The sequence below is a fragment of the Pneumocystis murina genome (genome assembly GCF_000349005.2).
Source record: "Pneumocystis murina B123 chromosome Unknown supercont1.8, whole genome shotgun sequence".
Taxonomy (NCBI): Eukaryota; Fungi; Ascomycota; class Pneumocystomycetes; order Pneumocystales; family Pneumocystaceae; genus Pneumocystis; species Pneumocystis murina.
Window position 1 is genome coordinate 337,573 of NW_017802366.1, and position 16,424 is coordinate 353,996.

At 24.6% G+C, this 16,424-nt stretch overlaps 4 protein-coding genes across 4 annotated transcripts; 1 reads left to right on the plus strand and 3 right to left on the minus strand.

Moving 5' to 3' along the window:
• Nucleotides 1-302: 302 nt before the first annotated feature.
• On the minus strand, nucleotides 303-1,725 carry PNEG_01797 (hypothetical protein). The gene is made up of 7 exons (XM_007875574.1): nucleotides 1,587-1,725; nucleotides 1,507-1,542; nucleotides 1,158-1,464; nucleotides 989-1,112; nucleotides 910-950; nucleotides 599-865; nucleotides 303-552 (listed from the first exon to the last, which is right to left on the minus strand). The coding sequence occupies exons 1-7, from the start codon at nucleotides 1,705-1,707 to the stop codon at nucleotides 321-323; spliced, it is 1,128 nt and encodes a 375-aa protein (XP_007873765.1). The 5' UTR covers nucleotides 1,708-1,725; the 3' UTR covers nucleotides 303-320.
• A 1,540-nt stretch (nucleotides 1,726-3,265) lies between these two features.
• On the minus strand, nucleotides 3,266-9,976 carry PNEG_01798 (hypothetical protein; the record flags this gene model as incomplete). The annotated part of the gene is made up of 19 exons (XM_007875575.1): nucleotides 3,266-3,998; nucleotides 4,044-4,589; nucleotides 4,634-4,915; nucleotides 4,960-5,174; nucleotides 5,218-5,457; nucleotides 5,498-5,782; nucleotides 5,828-6,169; nucleotides 6,219-6,351; nucleotides 6,393-6,649; nucleotides 6,694-6,765; nucleotides 6,808-6,972; nucleotides 7,018-7,424; nucleotides 7,469-7,973; nucleotides 8,015-8,536; nucleotides 8,580-8,666; nucleotides 8,712-8,807; nucleotides 8,853-9,527; nucleotides 9,571-9,844; nucleotides 9,888-9,976. 19 exons carry the CDS (start codon nucleotides 9,974-9,976, stop codon nucleotides 3,266-3,268), a joined length of 5,925 nt encoding a protein of 1,974 aa, XP_007873766.1.
• Nucleotides 9,977-11,206: 1,230 nt separating this feature from the next.
• On the minus strand, nucleotides 11,207-12,816 carry PNEG_01799 (hypothetical protein; the record flags this gene model as incomplete). The annotated part of the gene is made up of 3 exons (XM_007875576.1): nucleotides 12,653-12,816; nucleotides 12,274-12,608; nucleotides 11,207-12,226 (listed from the first exon to the last, which is right to left on the minus strand). The coding sequence occupies exons 1-3, from the start codon at nucleotides 12,771-12,773 to the stop codon at nucleotides 11,207-11,209; spliced, it is 1,476 nt and encodes a 491-aa protein (XP_007873767.1). The 5' UTR covers nucleotides 12,774-12,816.
• Nucleotides 12,817-13,155: 339 nt separating this feature from the next.
• Nucleotides 13,156-16,095, plus strand: PNEG_01800 (hypothetical protein; the record flags this gene model as incomplete). Its single annotated transcript, XM_007875577.1, has 5 exons — nucleotides 13,156-13,343; nucleotides 13,418-14,376; nucleotides 14,419-14,522; nucleotides 14,565-15,453; nucleotides 15,503-16,095. The coding sequence occupies 5 exons, from the start codon at nucleotides 13,156-13,158 to the stop codon at nucleotides 16,024-16,026; spliced, it is 2,664 nt and encodes an 887-aa protein (XP_007873768.1). The 3' UTR covers nucleotides 16,027-16,095.
• Between the last annotated feature and the right edge of the window lie 329 nt (nucleotides 16,096-16,424).

Here is a 16,424-nt window from a genome sequence, read left to right on the forward strand (position 1 = left end):
AAAATTTAAAATACTAGTAATTCAACAATTCATAATTATCAACATAATCTTCAATTACGCATTTTATATATTTACTATAATGTATATATTTATATCAATATTTAATACAGTAACTAATTATTATCTAATATTATTTATATTTATAATCACTAACAATAAATGTATGAAATCATGCTATTTTTAAAAAAAAAAATTGAAAATTAATATATATATATACACATTTGTTCTATTTATAAAAATCATATCCAAGAGTACATCAATGTACATAAAGATTTTTATAGAATCAAAGAAAAAAAAACGACTGTTTCATTATATATTTTTCACAAAATTTGTTCATTTAACATTTTAACAGAATTTACAGAAGACGTAGGAGCACCGCTATCTGTCCAAAATCCAGGTTGTGAAAGTGTACTAGAATATTCTGATTGAAGATTTGAAGTCATACTTTTAGATGAATTTAAATACGTAGGTACTATTCCAACTTGTTTTGCTATTATTTTCCATTCATCAAGTTTATCAGGATTATAATTAAAATGATAACCATTTCCAGGACTATTCAAAGATAAAATGATTTAAATCCACAAAAAACGTTTTTTACCTTCCCTTAATGGGAAAAAACCATTCCCACCATTTTTTCCCCATAACAGAACACCAATTCTCTTTCCAACCTAAATCCCATGGATGGTCACCAGGATTTGTAGTAATATTTGCTCTTTTAAATCCAGATTTATCGGTATCATATAAAACATTAAGAAGATAAAATCTAGCATAAAAATTAATTGATTCTATAGTAGTTGAATTGCGAAATATATAAAAAACATGAATGCTAGTAAAAGGTCCCAAAAATAACGTAAAAAAAGATGCCCTAATAGAATTTTAACAAAAAAATCTACAATCAAACCACATTACATTGCAAGAATCCCTATCCATGGCCCAGGAACATGACCATTCTAAACATTTTAGAAAAAATAAAGCTATACAATCATACCATCATATAATATTCTCTAATCAAAGGTGCACATGAACATATAACAAAAACGCAAATAAGAGTAACATAAAATATAAACAAAACAAAAAACTTATATCGTGTAAAACCAATGACACCACCAACCCTATACATTTTAATATATTGTAAAACGAAAACTAATATATATCACCATGGACAATAATGATCTAACTTTAGAACACAACGCTGCACCTCACTACAATGATGGGCACGATCTGGCTTATATACTTCACATATAGCACACCATCTTGGAAATCCATCATTTTCGCAGACATAAGCATCATATAGACAAAATGTTCTCATCTGATCAGTTATATGATTTCTTAGTTCAATATCATTTGATGAACATATTTTTAAGTCTTTAAATCTAGGAACATAACCAGGAGATGTAAAAATAATACGTGCAAAAGAAAATGCAACCATAGATAAGAGTATAGAAAAAACAACAAGAAGAGCAACTAGATCATAAGCTTTTTAAATACAATAAAAAAAGTGATTACTTCCTAGACTCCTACCACGATTTACCAAATGATTTACTAAAAAGAATCAATATAAAAATAATTTGCTAATGTTTTAATACTGCATATTAATACAATATAAACCCATGTAGTAAAGCCCATAACACCAACTAAAAGCGGTGGAATAACCCAACCAAATGCCCTGTTAACTTTAATAGAACTTGGATCACATACCATCTGCATTAATATTTTTACTACTGGGAATTATTTTGAAATATTATATAATATATAATCTTATCATTTTATATTTTTATTTCGATACTTGTTAAAAACATTTAAAATTATAATACGATTAAAATGTTAAAATTCTATATTTCTTTTACAATTTAATATCACATATTATTACTATTACTGAGTTAAAGAATAAAACTAAAAAATTATCAAAAATAGAGTAGTTTTAGATTTTCAAGTATAATATTACATTTCAAAAAAGCATATTTTCTACCAAAAGAAAACATAAAATATAACTTTAACAAATAGGAAAAATATATTCATTATATATTCATTTAAAAAACATAATACTATATAAAATTTAATCTAACAACTAAAGATATTTTTCAATGGCTATTATATGAAATATTTAACATCTTTATAAATAAACATGCATTTCATATTCGATTATCTTATTTTTTTTATATTTATATATATATATTATAAATATTACAATTACATTATTTATTTCATAAAACGCGTATTTGCCATACTTCAACATATAAAACAAATATAAAATATTGAATATTATTTTATAAGTTTATAATCACTAGAAATCGAACAGAAAAAACATGGAGATCTAGAAATACATATCATCATCCTCCTCGTATACAGGAAAAACATTAAAATAATTATTTTTATATCTTTGTACATAATGTCCTAAGTTTACTTGAGTAAACCCCAATAATTAATAAATACACATTTTAACTGTTATAACAATATATTCTTAAATGTTTATCATTTTAAAATTCATATTGCTACTAACAATATTATTAATTTTTATATTGAAATATAAACATAATCATCATAAGATTGGTTATTTACACTACCAATTCTATCTATAGTAGATTTTAGTTACCAAAAATTTAAATATTTTTTTCAATTAAACATAAAAAACAAGATAACTCAATACGTCAATCATTCAATTTCTAAAGAAATTATATGAAATAAAAATTATATCATTCATTATAAAAAATATCATGATAATATCCAGCGCACAAAATATATCTAATATTATAATATAAAAACAAAATTATTACAATAATAATTTCCAAAATTTTCATTATTTTAAGTAATCAAATCTTTAGTTTTAAAAATTTTTAAACTAATATTCATAATAACCATAATTTATATAATTTATCTAATTATGAACATTTCAACTTCATTTAATAATAATAAAAATCAAGAACCTATTAAATAATAAATAAAATATTACAAATCATCAAAAACATCAAAAATCTAAAATTTATCAGGAAACAAATTATATACAACAATAGTTATCAATCATGTATATTAATTAATAAAACAATCCAATTGTAGATTTTCAAAATGTAATATTATACAATCACAAATCCAAAAATATTTTGTAGATTAATTCGTTATAAATATCTATATAAAAATCCAAATACATCAAAAAAGTTATTTTTTTAACAAGCATAAAAAAAAAATCAGGGAAAGCAAAAAAATCACTAGTTCAAAAAATATTTATATTTACGATTAAAATTATCAAAAAAATATTTATATCATAATTTCAGGATTCAGTTCTTCTACGCTTAAATGTATCATTCAGTTCTCTATTCCCTATCTGACGAATAGAAGAAACTCTTGAATGTTTACGAAACATTGCAGATTCTCGGGTATGTTCTCTATATTCAAAATTATCTTTACTTTCTCTCAAAGACCGCGTCTTTCCTATATTTCGTTCCATAAAATTAACATCTTTATTAGTAAAAAATCTATTCCTTTCATTAAAATTATCATTATCCCTTATCTTTTCACGATTATAGCCAGAATTTCCAACTTCGTGTACATAATCTTTTTCCCTGTTATATACATCCTTATTAATTAGAGTAACTATTCTTCTATCTTCTCTATTAGATTTCAAATTTGTCTCTTTTAATGATTCCTTTAAAAAAGACTCGCGTCTAGAATCCGATTCTAATCCTGAAGAATATGTTCGAAAAGATTCATCAACATTACGCTTTATAAAAGGCTTTTCCATATCAAAACGCATTCTAGAACGTCTCATGGAGGAAGGTTCATAATCATAACTTTTCCTTTGTTCAGAAACGTCACGAGACTTTCCCATTTCAGAGGTTTTTATAGGAGATATTTTTCGATTAAAAGGATCAGAAGTTTCATCATGTAAAATTTCTCTAGAAGAAAAGGTTTTACTATCAGAAAATTTATCTCTACTCAAAGAAGGACCCTTAGGTATATCCTTAAATTTAGAAAACAATAAAGAATTATTAGACTGAGATTGTCTATAATAATAATCAGAAATATCATAAATGCAATTTTAAAACTACTCTTTTAGTTCATTAGTAATCATTACTTGTCTACGTCTTGAATGAACAGTCAAAGAATCGATTTTATCTTGCGACGCTTTTATCTTATTTTGATAAATTACTGAATCTGTTGATTCAGTAGGAACTTTTCTATAAGTTCTTGTTGCATGTTCTGTCTTAGTCATAGATAAATTCGTTGATTCAGCATCATTAGCAATTATTCTTTGAATTAAATTTTCTGAAGAAAGAGAAAGCTTTTCTTCTATATCTGTTTTCTCAATTTTTTTAAGAGAAGTCTCTGTAATCGAAGACAAATCTTTTTCTAAAATACTATGCTTTTGAAAGTCCGGAGTAACATTATTTCGTATGTCTTTATACTCTGAAATTTTATCATCGGAATGTAGCCATTCGATAGGTTCTATTGCTTTTATTTTTTTCGTTTCAAAACTATTCTTAACAGATAAATCTTCAGAATCAAAATTAGAATCATCATTATTCAATATTTCATGTATTTTCAGATTAGAATTCAAAGTTTTCGACTGTGCCGATACATTATAATTAAGTAACCTCAAAAAATCAGCAATATTTCAAATATTTTTTAAAAAAAAAACATTTTATCATCAATTTGATGCACCTCAACATTTTCGGTTTTATCTATAGATATATTTTTTTTTATTTGTTCATCTCTATTGAACTGAGATATATTTGAAATTTTAGTATCAAAATCATCTTTTTTCAAACTACCATTATTTATGTAGCCCGAGTCTATAATACTTTCTATTCGGAGCTTGTTCACAGAAGCATTAATAACAGAGTCACCTTTGATTTCATTATTACTTTTAACATTCATTATTAAATCCTGATCCTCATATAATCGATTATATTGTTTAGATCTAAAAAATATTAACAATTATATTTATTGTATTTACAAACATACTTATCAGAGGATTTATCAGATAAAACAGAATTTTTAGAATCAAAATCCTTGAAATTATTATCAACACTCTTTTTAGAATTTTGATTGTATTTGGCAAAAGAATCAGAATTTATTAGATAATTATTTTCTGAGGGTGTCGTTAATGATGTAGATGAAGTAGATACTTGAGTCCAAGAATCATTAAATAAATTATTTTGTCCTGAAAAATTATCGATCTAAAAAAATCAAACATACAGATACATATATAATCAATATTACTTTCTGAAATTGATTTATTGACATCCATTTAGACTCTCCTTTAATTAATTTTGCACGATATCCAAGAGCACGAACTTTTAAATCTTCCCTTTTTTCTTGCTCTATAATAAAAGAAACTTTATCTTTAAGTGCTCGTCCCATCCATGCTACAACAGGAAAACATTGAGAAATTTTTTCCAAAACTATAATAGCATTACGAATGTGCATGTATTCTTGCGAATCCAGACATATTTTAAATACCTAAAATCTTAGATACAAATTACAAAATCATATGAAAAACCTGATTTAATTTCCTGTGCCATTTATACATTAAACGTTTAAATTCTTCATATTGAAGCATATCTTCATCATTAATATGTTCTTGAGGTTTATCGCGAAAACTAAAAGACCAACGTTTTTGAAATCCAGGTAAATTCTTTATACCTTTTGCTTCTTTATTATAAACTATTTCATCTTTATACCAAATAGACAAATCAGTTAATATTTCTTCTAAGAACCTGCCAAAATTTTCAGCCTCTTGTTGAGTACAAATAAATAGCAATGAAGGTAAATAGTCACCAAAAAGCTATCAACATAATTTAAAAATAATTTAAATAAATAAATAATTTACCCTATCATACAAGGTAAGAGTAGAAAAATTAGGAGTTCCAAAAGAATGTATTAAACGTATAAATTTTGCACAATAAATAGAATCATTAGGACTAAAGAGACACCTAGGTAGGAAACAATATTGTATCAAATGATTAGAAACCTCTATCCTTCTATGAGACCCTAGAGATCCTGGACCATTTGATTCTATTGATACAGAAGCAAAAGGAAACCATGTATCTTTCTCTAAAAATATTCTTTTCCGTGTGTTTTCATAAGAAGACATCTGGAAACTGAGCTCCGCCTGGCATTTTTCTATTTTTTGGACAATCAAATCCTTTTCTTTTTTTTTTTTCAAAGAACCCTTTAAAATATATCAGCACTTTTTCCCAATTATGAAAAAATATCACAACATTAACATCAGAACGATCCTGATCAATATTATGTATAACTGTTTTCATTTTGTTCATTTCTATTTCATATTGATTTATGGGTACATAAATATCATAAAGTTGAAGCTGCCAAAATGTAACATAAAACCATGGACTTCTAAAATTTAGCCAAAAAATACAACTCCAGAAAATAACCTTATATAACACCATGTTGTCTTTGGAAGAATTTCAGTAATTGATTCCGCAAGAGACACCAATACAGAATTTGATAATGATTTATTACTAATATTCAAATTTTCATTATGTCTGCTTTGTAATAAAATTTTAGTATTATCTTCAATTTCTTCACCTTCTTCCAAGTCTTCTGAAATATTTGAAATATTAGTATCATTATTTGTAACAATCTGATTAGGTGGTGGATTAATAGAATTCTCTATATTAGCATAATTTTTCTAATATGTTCAATAAAGGTATAAATAAACCAAAACAATATAACCTTTTCATAATTTTCTTTCTCTTCAATAAGTCTTTCTTTATTTTTTTTAAAATCCTCATTAGCATAATATCTCTGTAAATAGTTAATGATTGCAATGCTATTATAAAAAAAAACCTTTATTTCTTCATTTATTTTCGTCCTAGCTATATAAAATGCAACAACGGGTTCTATCCCATATTTTAAACACATATCAGGAATAGTAGGAACCAATTTTGAAAAATTAGAAAAATCCAAATTAGTTGTTAAAAATTCAACATACTGTACTAAAACATTTTGGCACTAGAAAATTTAGAAGGAATAATCTACAAATATTCTATATTTCACCTCATCCAAGAGATTTGCTAAAAGTTTCAAAGGTGCATTGCTATCTTTTAATCTATAAATACAAACAAGTCTCTGCTGTGCGATAAGAATTAAAAGAGGCCCGGCCAAATTAGATTCCACTAAAGCTCTAAGCAACCTTGAAGAACTTTTCGAAGAAATTATTTTTGAATCATAAATGAGGGACATTGCTATTTGTTTTAAATATTCACCTCCAGCAAGACTTTGAAGCTGAGATTCTGACAAATTTGTTGGAGGCAAAATACCACCCATTTGAGCAATTAATTCTTTCAAAACTATCAAATCAAAAGTATTTGATATTTTAAGTTGATTAACAATATAAAAAATAACTGTAATAGGATCCATATTTGAATATCTTTTAAACAATCTTCCACAAAATGAAGCCAAACCTTGAAATAATAATTAACTTTTATTACATTATTTTAAAAATTACCTTGAAGCCAATGAGCTATACTGGTACCATCATCTTTTAATCTTTTTTTATTCTCATTTGATAAAGATATCAATAAAATAAACGTTAAAACATCATATCCGAAAATAGTAATATAACGAGCAGCATCAACAACAACATCAACAAGATTATCATAAGATTCTATTTGATTTAAAGCAACAGAAAATACGATACAAGGATTTGAATGAGAAACTTTCGCCAAAACTCTTCCAAATTGTCTAACATTTGTTTTTGAAATACGCCGTAAAATTCCTTTTGTTTCTTTTTCAACTTCAACAACTTTAACTTTTAATTCAGGATATATTTTATAAATAACATTATTCCATTCTCCATAAAATGCATATCTCTCAGAATACGAATAAAACCTGATGAGATCATAAATTTCATTGACTACTCCTGGATTTACTTGAATCATTGATAATGCGGGTAACAAAAATCCTCTTAAAACATTCTTCCATGCTTCTTTAACTTTCTGAGACGAACATTCCTTTAAAATGTTAATAACTTATATAACATATTACTACAAACCTCTTTAATTTGAGCTCTGCCTATTCTACAAATTTTACATAACAGTTTAATATCACGGTAAATTCTTAAACTAGAAAAACGAAGCAGTGGAATAACTATTTTGTGAAAATCATCATAGGTCTCACAAACAGGAATAAGATTCATTGCATCATCTTCATAAAAAAATTTTTTCAATAAATCATTTGTAATATGAACTGGAAGAGGATCTAAAGTTAATTTAACACGAGGAAAGTGTGTAAATACTAAAGAATCTCGAAACCGCATATCTAAGGGCCTTTTTTTTTCCTGAAAAAGACTTTGACGTAGATTTTTAGATAATCCCGACAGAGGAGATATTTTATTATATATATCACTAATCATATGATGAACAATCTTATGAAGAAGATCTGCCAACTCCGGATATGGTCCAGACAAAAAAGGAAACTCTGAGAACATATAAACTGCCTGAGGTAATGCCCCAACAGAAAGTAGTGCTTTTAAAAAAAGCACTTTTTGATTATAAAAATTTTGAGAAGTTGAAAACTAAAAACATTAGATTTACATGATTTATATTAGCCCATATTACATATGGTTCAGAAGATTCTATCTTAGAACTATTTTCTTTATCTCCTTTATCCTTTGAAATACTATCATCTGTTAACGCTCCAGCCATCTATCCTTATCAAAAAAGAATTTAAAAGAAAAAAATAAAACTCACACTTAAAGCATTTCCACGTGCTCTATATGCCTTTTCTTCCAAATTACTATTAAAATTCTTCCATTCCGTCCAAATCATATTGTCATTAGAAGAAAGCTATTTCAAATCAGATAATTAATAAAAATATAGAATTATAAATACATAAGGTAAAATATCACCAATATCTACTAACTCATATTTAACTAGGAGAGCTATCAACATAAAGAGAGACTCTGGGTTTTCCTGTATGTTTTCAGAGTTATAATTTTTTAATTTAAAACCTAAAAGTTGAGACGCCACTTTACTCCCAGAATGACAATGTATATCGTCAAAAAAGGTTTGAATACCCTTTTGTAAAATATTGTCAAGTTTTTTTCGTTTCTCAAGAGAAGTTATATCTTTTAAATTATAATATGATTCTGCAAAACCCCACCAAGAACTAATAGAAAATAACTCAATAAATATCTTCCAATGATAAATAAGATTCTGAGATGCAATAGTTAACAAAATATCAAGAACTTTATTAGAATCTAAATCAAAAAATCCAATTAAAGATGTAATATTATTAAAAATTTGTTTTATTCCCAAACTAATCATATCTTTATCCTTATTCAAAATATCTGATTCCAAAAATGAATTAATTTCAACTATAAGTTTTGAATATCCTTCATTTTCTTCCCGAATAAGATTAAATTTAGTTTGTTTATAAAGAAGGGATGTATTAATTCGAATAACTTTTTTAGTAAAATTCACATGACTTAGAATAGCAGAAACTAAAACAAGTAGATTTGACTCTAATCTTTCTCTAGCAATTTCCATAGATACCAAGCCAACAGCCTAATAATTAATAATATTAAGAAGCCATGAATAATGATCTTACCAAAAGCTCCTTTAATAATACAGTCAAACTACTCAATATATTATCAGGGGAAATCTCACTACAATGCCCATCATTTTGAAATAACCATATATTGTCAAGACAAATATCTTCCATATTAAATGAAATATTGAGTTTTTTTATATCAAGTAATATAGTAGAAACAATTTTTTCAGATATATTATGTTTAACAATAAAAGAGTCAAAAATATCGAAAATAATATGCTCCAGTTCTTGTAGACAATTATTAGCAATAGCAACCTCTGCTATTTTTACACTAAAAAAATAAAAGAAAAAATCTAATAAAAACATAAACTTACCAATTCAATATATAATCTTTGACTGAATCCGTTTCCCTAAAATTACTTTTTTTCTCAATAAATTTATCATCTATATTTTTATTTTCCATAATTTATCAACCCTTTTAAAAATAATTTATATTTTAAAATCCTAAAATTGACCGTTTATAAAAAAAATGTAAAAATATAAAATTAATTTGTAAAAAAAAATTTTAAACACATGTTTATAATTTCTAGATTCAATCAAACTAATTTTTATAATTCATTTAAACTTTAAATAATTAAAATACAAATTAGCTAAATGAAAAAAACAATATATACTAGCTTTTTTAAATTCATTTCATTAAAAAAACATTTATCTCTAATATCCAACATAATATTTTAGAAGGAAAAAGCACTAAATCCATTTTTTTGCTATATAATCTAGATCAATTATAGAAAAACTAATTTATAATTACAGATGATTTCATAAATTTCTACTATTAGTATAATACTAAAATAATAAAACTCATATTAAGCCCTTAAAGAACATACACTTTTTGAAAAAAGCTATATATCATCCAATAAATAGTATCTAATTGAAAAGTCACATTTATCTTAACATTTTAAAATGGTACGATTTATAATTTTTTAAATAGAAAATATCAAATATATTTATAAATAAAAATATTTATAAAAACTAATATTAGCAAAATAGAAACTCAAGACCAACTAAATCATAAAACATATTTATAGTTCTAAAAATTAAAATAAGCAAAATAAAAAAATAATAAATATGTAATGAATCTGAAAAATATAAATTTGGAATTCTATAATAGATTACTCTTAAATCTTTAATTATTACCTTGCAATAATCAACAATTTATAACATCATCTTAACAATTATTATAATAACACATTACTTAAATAACAAAAATAGTAAATATTATAAAACTTTAATGACTTTCCAAATATTTTCAAAATCAATATCCTTTAAAAATAGAAAATGCCTAAAAATATACTTAATGATGACTATATAAAAAAAGATTTGTATGAAATCATTTAATTTATATTTAGATCGATTACAACTATTTATAAAAATACTACTATATAATAAAATCCTATAAAATTGACTACAAAATTTTAAAACAAAAACTATTTAATAAAAAATCAAATGAAAAATGATTTAGCATAATATTATTAAAAAAATAATTGTTATTTCAAACATTAAAAGATAATTTTATTTCTAAAACTTGCAACCAATATCATACTCATAAATAAAATAATAATCATAAACGTTCAATTTTTTTCTTAATATTTATTAATAAAATTACAAAAGTTAAATATAACACGTATTTCCTTTATAATAAAACTCCAGGCTGATACGAAGTACCGAATACACCTTTCATAACATATCGCAAAACCTCTTCTTCCCATGGTCCTAATAAATGTCTTCCAGTTTTTTCCATTATTTTGACTATATCGTATTTAACCATTCTATCGAAATATTCCTCAGTAGTTCTAGACAATATAAATTCCATCAATGGAGTTAATTCGACACATTTTAAAATACCCCATGGATGTTTTACAATCTCTTTCAAAATTAACAAAGCAGAATGACGTGTAGATTCAAAAGGAGATTTTGCAGACATCATAATATCAAACATAGCTTTCGAAGATAACTTTTGTTGAAAAAAAAGTTGAGTATATTTATCTGAAGGACTTGAAAATATTAACTGTAGAGCACTTAAGCCATTATCTGTTTTAGTAAGATTAGACATATCATTCAATTTAAAATAAATATATTCAGAAAAATCATCAGAAAAACAAAACATTCCAGCAATTGTAAAAAGATTTGCTTTATAAAGAGATGAAGATAATGATCTAAAAGACAAATTTTCAACCAATCTGGATACCAAATTATTAGAAGAATCAATTCTTTTAAAATCTTTAAAAGAAATATACTTCATCGATTCAATAAATTTACAAGATTGAATTATTAAAAGTTCAGTATCAACATCAATATTTGAAGATTGAGACATAAGAAATGGAGAAATAGCTTCTTTAAAATATCCATGATTTTCAAGCCATTCGAGGGTATAATTAAGAGTTAACAAGGACGATAAAAAATCGAATTTACAAAGTTTCATAAGAAGATCATTTGAATTACATAAGTTCATCACATTATCTATTAAGCTACTGGAAGCAAGAAATTTAAACATTTCGAACGATTGACTAGAAAGTTTTAATATTAGAGTTAAAAATCGAGATATAATCATGGAACTAGAAGAAAATGAGTCATCTGATGAAAAAAACTGAGTCGATAACGCTAAAAAAGATGATAAAAGCCTCTCTCTAAACATATCACTAGAAAGATTAAGCTGTATAAAATATTAATAATTTATCACCAATGAGATAATTATAATACATCACATATTATTTCTATAGCCTTATTCGCAGATGAACAATGCTTCGAGGATATACAAGAAATTATACAACTAATTATATTTTCATTAATATCATTAGGAGTAATTGCTTTAGTTGATTTGGAAAGCATTTTCAAACAAAACAGCTCTATATCTTCATTTCCGCACATAATCCCTGTAAGAATATGTGGAACAAGATCTAATTCGCATATATCTTTCCAAGACAATGTAGATATTAACTTTTCTATAACTCTTATATTAGGTAAAGGATCTATTGGCAAGTACAAAGCCCGAATAAGCTCAGGGAGAAAAGAAAGACAAGAATTTCTTGTAGAATCTATACTTATTAATAGAATACCAAAAACTAAATATTTATAAAACCCGAAATAGAAAGAGCAAATTCTTCAAAAGCTAAAGGAAGTAACTTAAAACTTTCAGAATTAATTTCTATATCATAAAGAAGATCTTTTAATCTTTTTGCTTCAAAATGTAAATGATTCATTGTCTTAATTAAATTCAGCTAGCAATTATATATTTTTTAAAAATCTAAAATTCAAAATCCATTAAAAAACATATTCGAATCATCCCAGACTATCATATTTAAAATATTGACTATCAATTATACTCTATATTCATTCATTTTAAAACTAGCATACCTTATAGAACATCATAACATAATCTACAAACTTCCGTTAAAATATAAAAAAAATCGAAACATAAAAATAATCATTCTATAAAAAATAACATTTTAAACCTTTATATCACAATATTATTAATAATTTTTAATAAAATTTTTCTAGAAAAGTTTTAGAAACAACTTTTTTGAATATCATATATCTAAAACTATCTAAATATTTTTTTCCATAGAATATTATTAGATAAAAATGAACATAAATACCAGCATTTCACAAACAAATTGTACACTTGAAAAAACTTTATTTTTTAAAAGAAAACTCAAAAAAGAAAAAAATTCTAAAACAGAAAAAACAAATACAAGGTCAAAATCAAGCGAAAGTATTTTAATCAATAATTTTACTATTCAAAATAATCATGAAAACAATACAACTTCAAGGTATATATATATTTAAAATTCAGTGGATTTAACCTCTTTTTTCTTCATTTGATATAATTTTCTAACTCTTAAAGTATATTAAAAAATCCAGAAATGAAAGATAAACAACTTACTCATAGTTCTCAAAGTTCTTTTCAATCATCAATTCTAAAAAAATATATATCAAAAACCGATGACGCATCAACAAATGATTTATTTTCAAAGGATAGAACATCTTTTCAAAAAAGTCAATCCTCCATTAACTCATACATATCAAATTTGAAAATTACAGAATGTAGTGATAAAACCTCTGATTTTGAGACATTTTTAGATTTAAAGACTTCTTCTACTCAATCGATAAATAATGTGTATGGAAATGATAAAAATTCAACTTATAATATACTTACAAAAGAATCTAACTCTATATCATCTATTTCTGAAAAATCAAATACTGGTTTTTTTAATACTGTTATATCTGCTGCACAAAATGCCGCTAATTCTCTTACTTCTTTAACCACACATAAATCTTCAAAGGATAAAAATATATCTGAAAAATTGAATGGTTCAAGAAATTCAACTAGAAATAACCTTGGATCAATAACTAATGAATTTGTTACTCAAGATTTTTTAGAGAAAAAAAATAAAGAATTGGCTATTAATATTATTCCATCTATAGGTTCAGGAAAACTTTCTTTAAACGATGTAAAGATTTCGGAAGATATAGATAAATCACATGTTTTTGCAGACAAAGAATGCCCTGATAAGGAATTGTCCAACAAAAAACTGGAAGAGAATCTAAATAATAAATTTATCAATTATAATTTCAATCAGAAAAAAAATCATACTTCAGCATCATCTCAAATTTTAACTCATAAAAAAATTAATAGTATTATCAAAAAATCAGGATATTCATCAGCATCTTGTCTTAATCGACAAAATACTATTCATTTATTAATTCAACAAATCACTGGTATCGCCATAGCAAATAGTAAAAGAAATAAGGAATTTCATACATTATTTAAAAGTATTCCAGAAGATAGTTATCTTATCGATGGTATTTTTTTTAATTTTTTTTTTAAACTTTAAAACATTTTAGATTATGCATCTGCATTACAAAAAGATATTCTTCTTCATGGACGAATGTACATATCAGAAGCTTATATATGCTTTAATTCAAACATTTTCGGATGGATAACAAATGTAATTTTTATATAAAAATTTGAATGCATCTAATAATTTTAGTTAATTATTTCCTTCTCAGAAATTGTTTCCATTGACAAAAAAAGCACAGCAATTGTTTTTCCTAATGCAATTCAAATAACAACACTTCATGCAAAATATATATTTTCATCTTTTATTTCAAGAGATACAACATATGATCTTCTTACTAGTATATGGCGTTTGACAAATCCTTCTACTCGTACATCAATAACAGAAATAAATATAGACGACAAAAATAATGAAAACTGTGAGGATTTAACAAAAACAAGGAACCTAAACGATGAAGATTTCGAAACCAACAATATACAAAATAATGAAGGAAATAATACTAATGAAGATTCAATTAAAAAAATAGATGATGAGACTTTATGCCAAAACTTTTCAAAAAAAAATTATTTAACAATTAATGATATTAATTTAGATATTAAATCATTAGAATATACTGAACGTCAGCCAACAGAATGTAGTTGTTTGTTACGTAATGAACACTATGAAAAACAAATATGCGATGAAATAATTAAAGGGCCTTTACCAGAAGTTGTTAATCTATGTTTTGGAGAAGAGCTTGCATTTATGCATAATTTTTTAGAAAATGTACAGAAAGTTAGTGAAATAAAATTAGGTAAATGGAAAAAGGATGATTCAGGGAAGAAAATACGTCATATTAGTTATTTAAAACCCTTATATGCGCCAGTTGGTCCGAAACAGACTCATTGTAAAATTGTAGAAATGATAGAGCATGAAGATAATAATTATGTGACAGTGTCTTCTATAACTAAAACTCCTGATGTTCCATCAGGAAACTCGTTTGTTGTTAAAACAAAATATTGTATGATGTGGGATAAAAATAATTATACAAGAATAATTGCTACTTGTACTACAGATTGGACTAAAAGTAGCTGGCTCAAAAGTAAACATAGATTTTAATTTAATTATATGACTAATATTTATTTTCAAAGGTCCGATCGAAAAAGGTGCAAACGAGGGTCAAATATCGTATATCAAAGATCTTATTGATACCATAACAAATGCCTTAAAAAGGCCTATTAATGAAAAATATCTTGAAGAAAAACCAACTAGAAAACTTCAAAAGTTGTACAAAATAAGACACAGTATAGACAATAAAAAAAATCAAATAATGTGTGACAAAAACAATTCAGACATAAAACTAAAGTTATTCAATAAATTAAAGTCTGCATTTAATACTATTTTAAATATCTTTTTATTTGTTATAAAACCTAATAACATTACTATAGTTCTTTTATTAATGATTTTTTTAAAAATAGCTCAGCTAGAAAAGACATTTCAAAATATGACACATTTAACAAATATTGATTATAAAATATTGAATCATTACAATTCGTTATGGACACAGGGAGAAATTTCAGAAAAATGCATAAAACCCGAAATAACATATAATTTTCAGATTCCAAAACGGTATTCAAGTTCATTTTTTGATAAGAAAAAAAGAAGAAATTTATAAAAATTTAGAAGATTATAAAAATAACCAACATAATAACAAACTTCATAAAATAGAAAAAATTCTAAAACAAGAAAAAAATCTTTAAATCCTTAAAATAATATTCATAAGAAATTCTAAATGTAAATTTTTATATATTAAGTACTAAAAATTATCATCAATATGTAAATTAATTTTATAAAATCGATTATGTCAATCAATATATTACTTTTTTTATTTTGTCTTTATTTTCTTAATTCAATATACGATTAAATCAATATTTGTAATAGATTTAAATAAACATTAAAACATAAAAATTCAAAAATTAAAATATTTAAAACTTAAACGTAACAATTTAAATATAATATGTAAAAAGTATTATCTAATAATCTATATAAGAATAAAAATATTAAAATTTTACT

Bases quoted from the DNA above. Each gene is read 5' to 3' on its own strand.
- PNEG_01797 (XM_007875574.1), bottom strand. From the start codon at position 1,707: ATGCAGATGGTATGTGATCCAAGTTCTATTAAAGTTAACAGGGCATTT. The intron at 951-988 runs GTATGATTGTAT...TAAAATGTTTAG, and splicing joins TTAGAGAATATTATATGATG to AATGGTCATGTTCCTGGGCC. The intron at 553-598 runs GTAAAAAACGTT...ATCTTTGAATAG, and splicing joins TTTTTTCCCATTAAGGGAAG to TCCTGGAAATGGTTATCATT.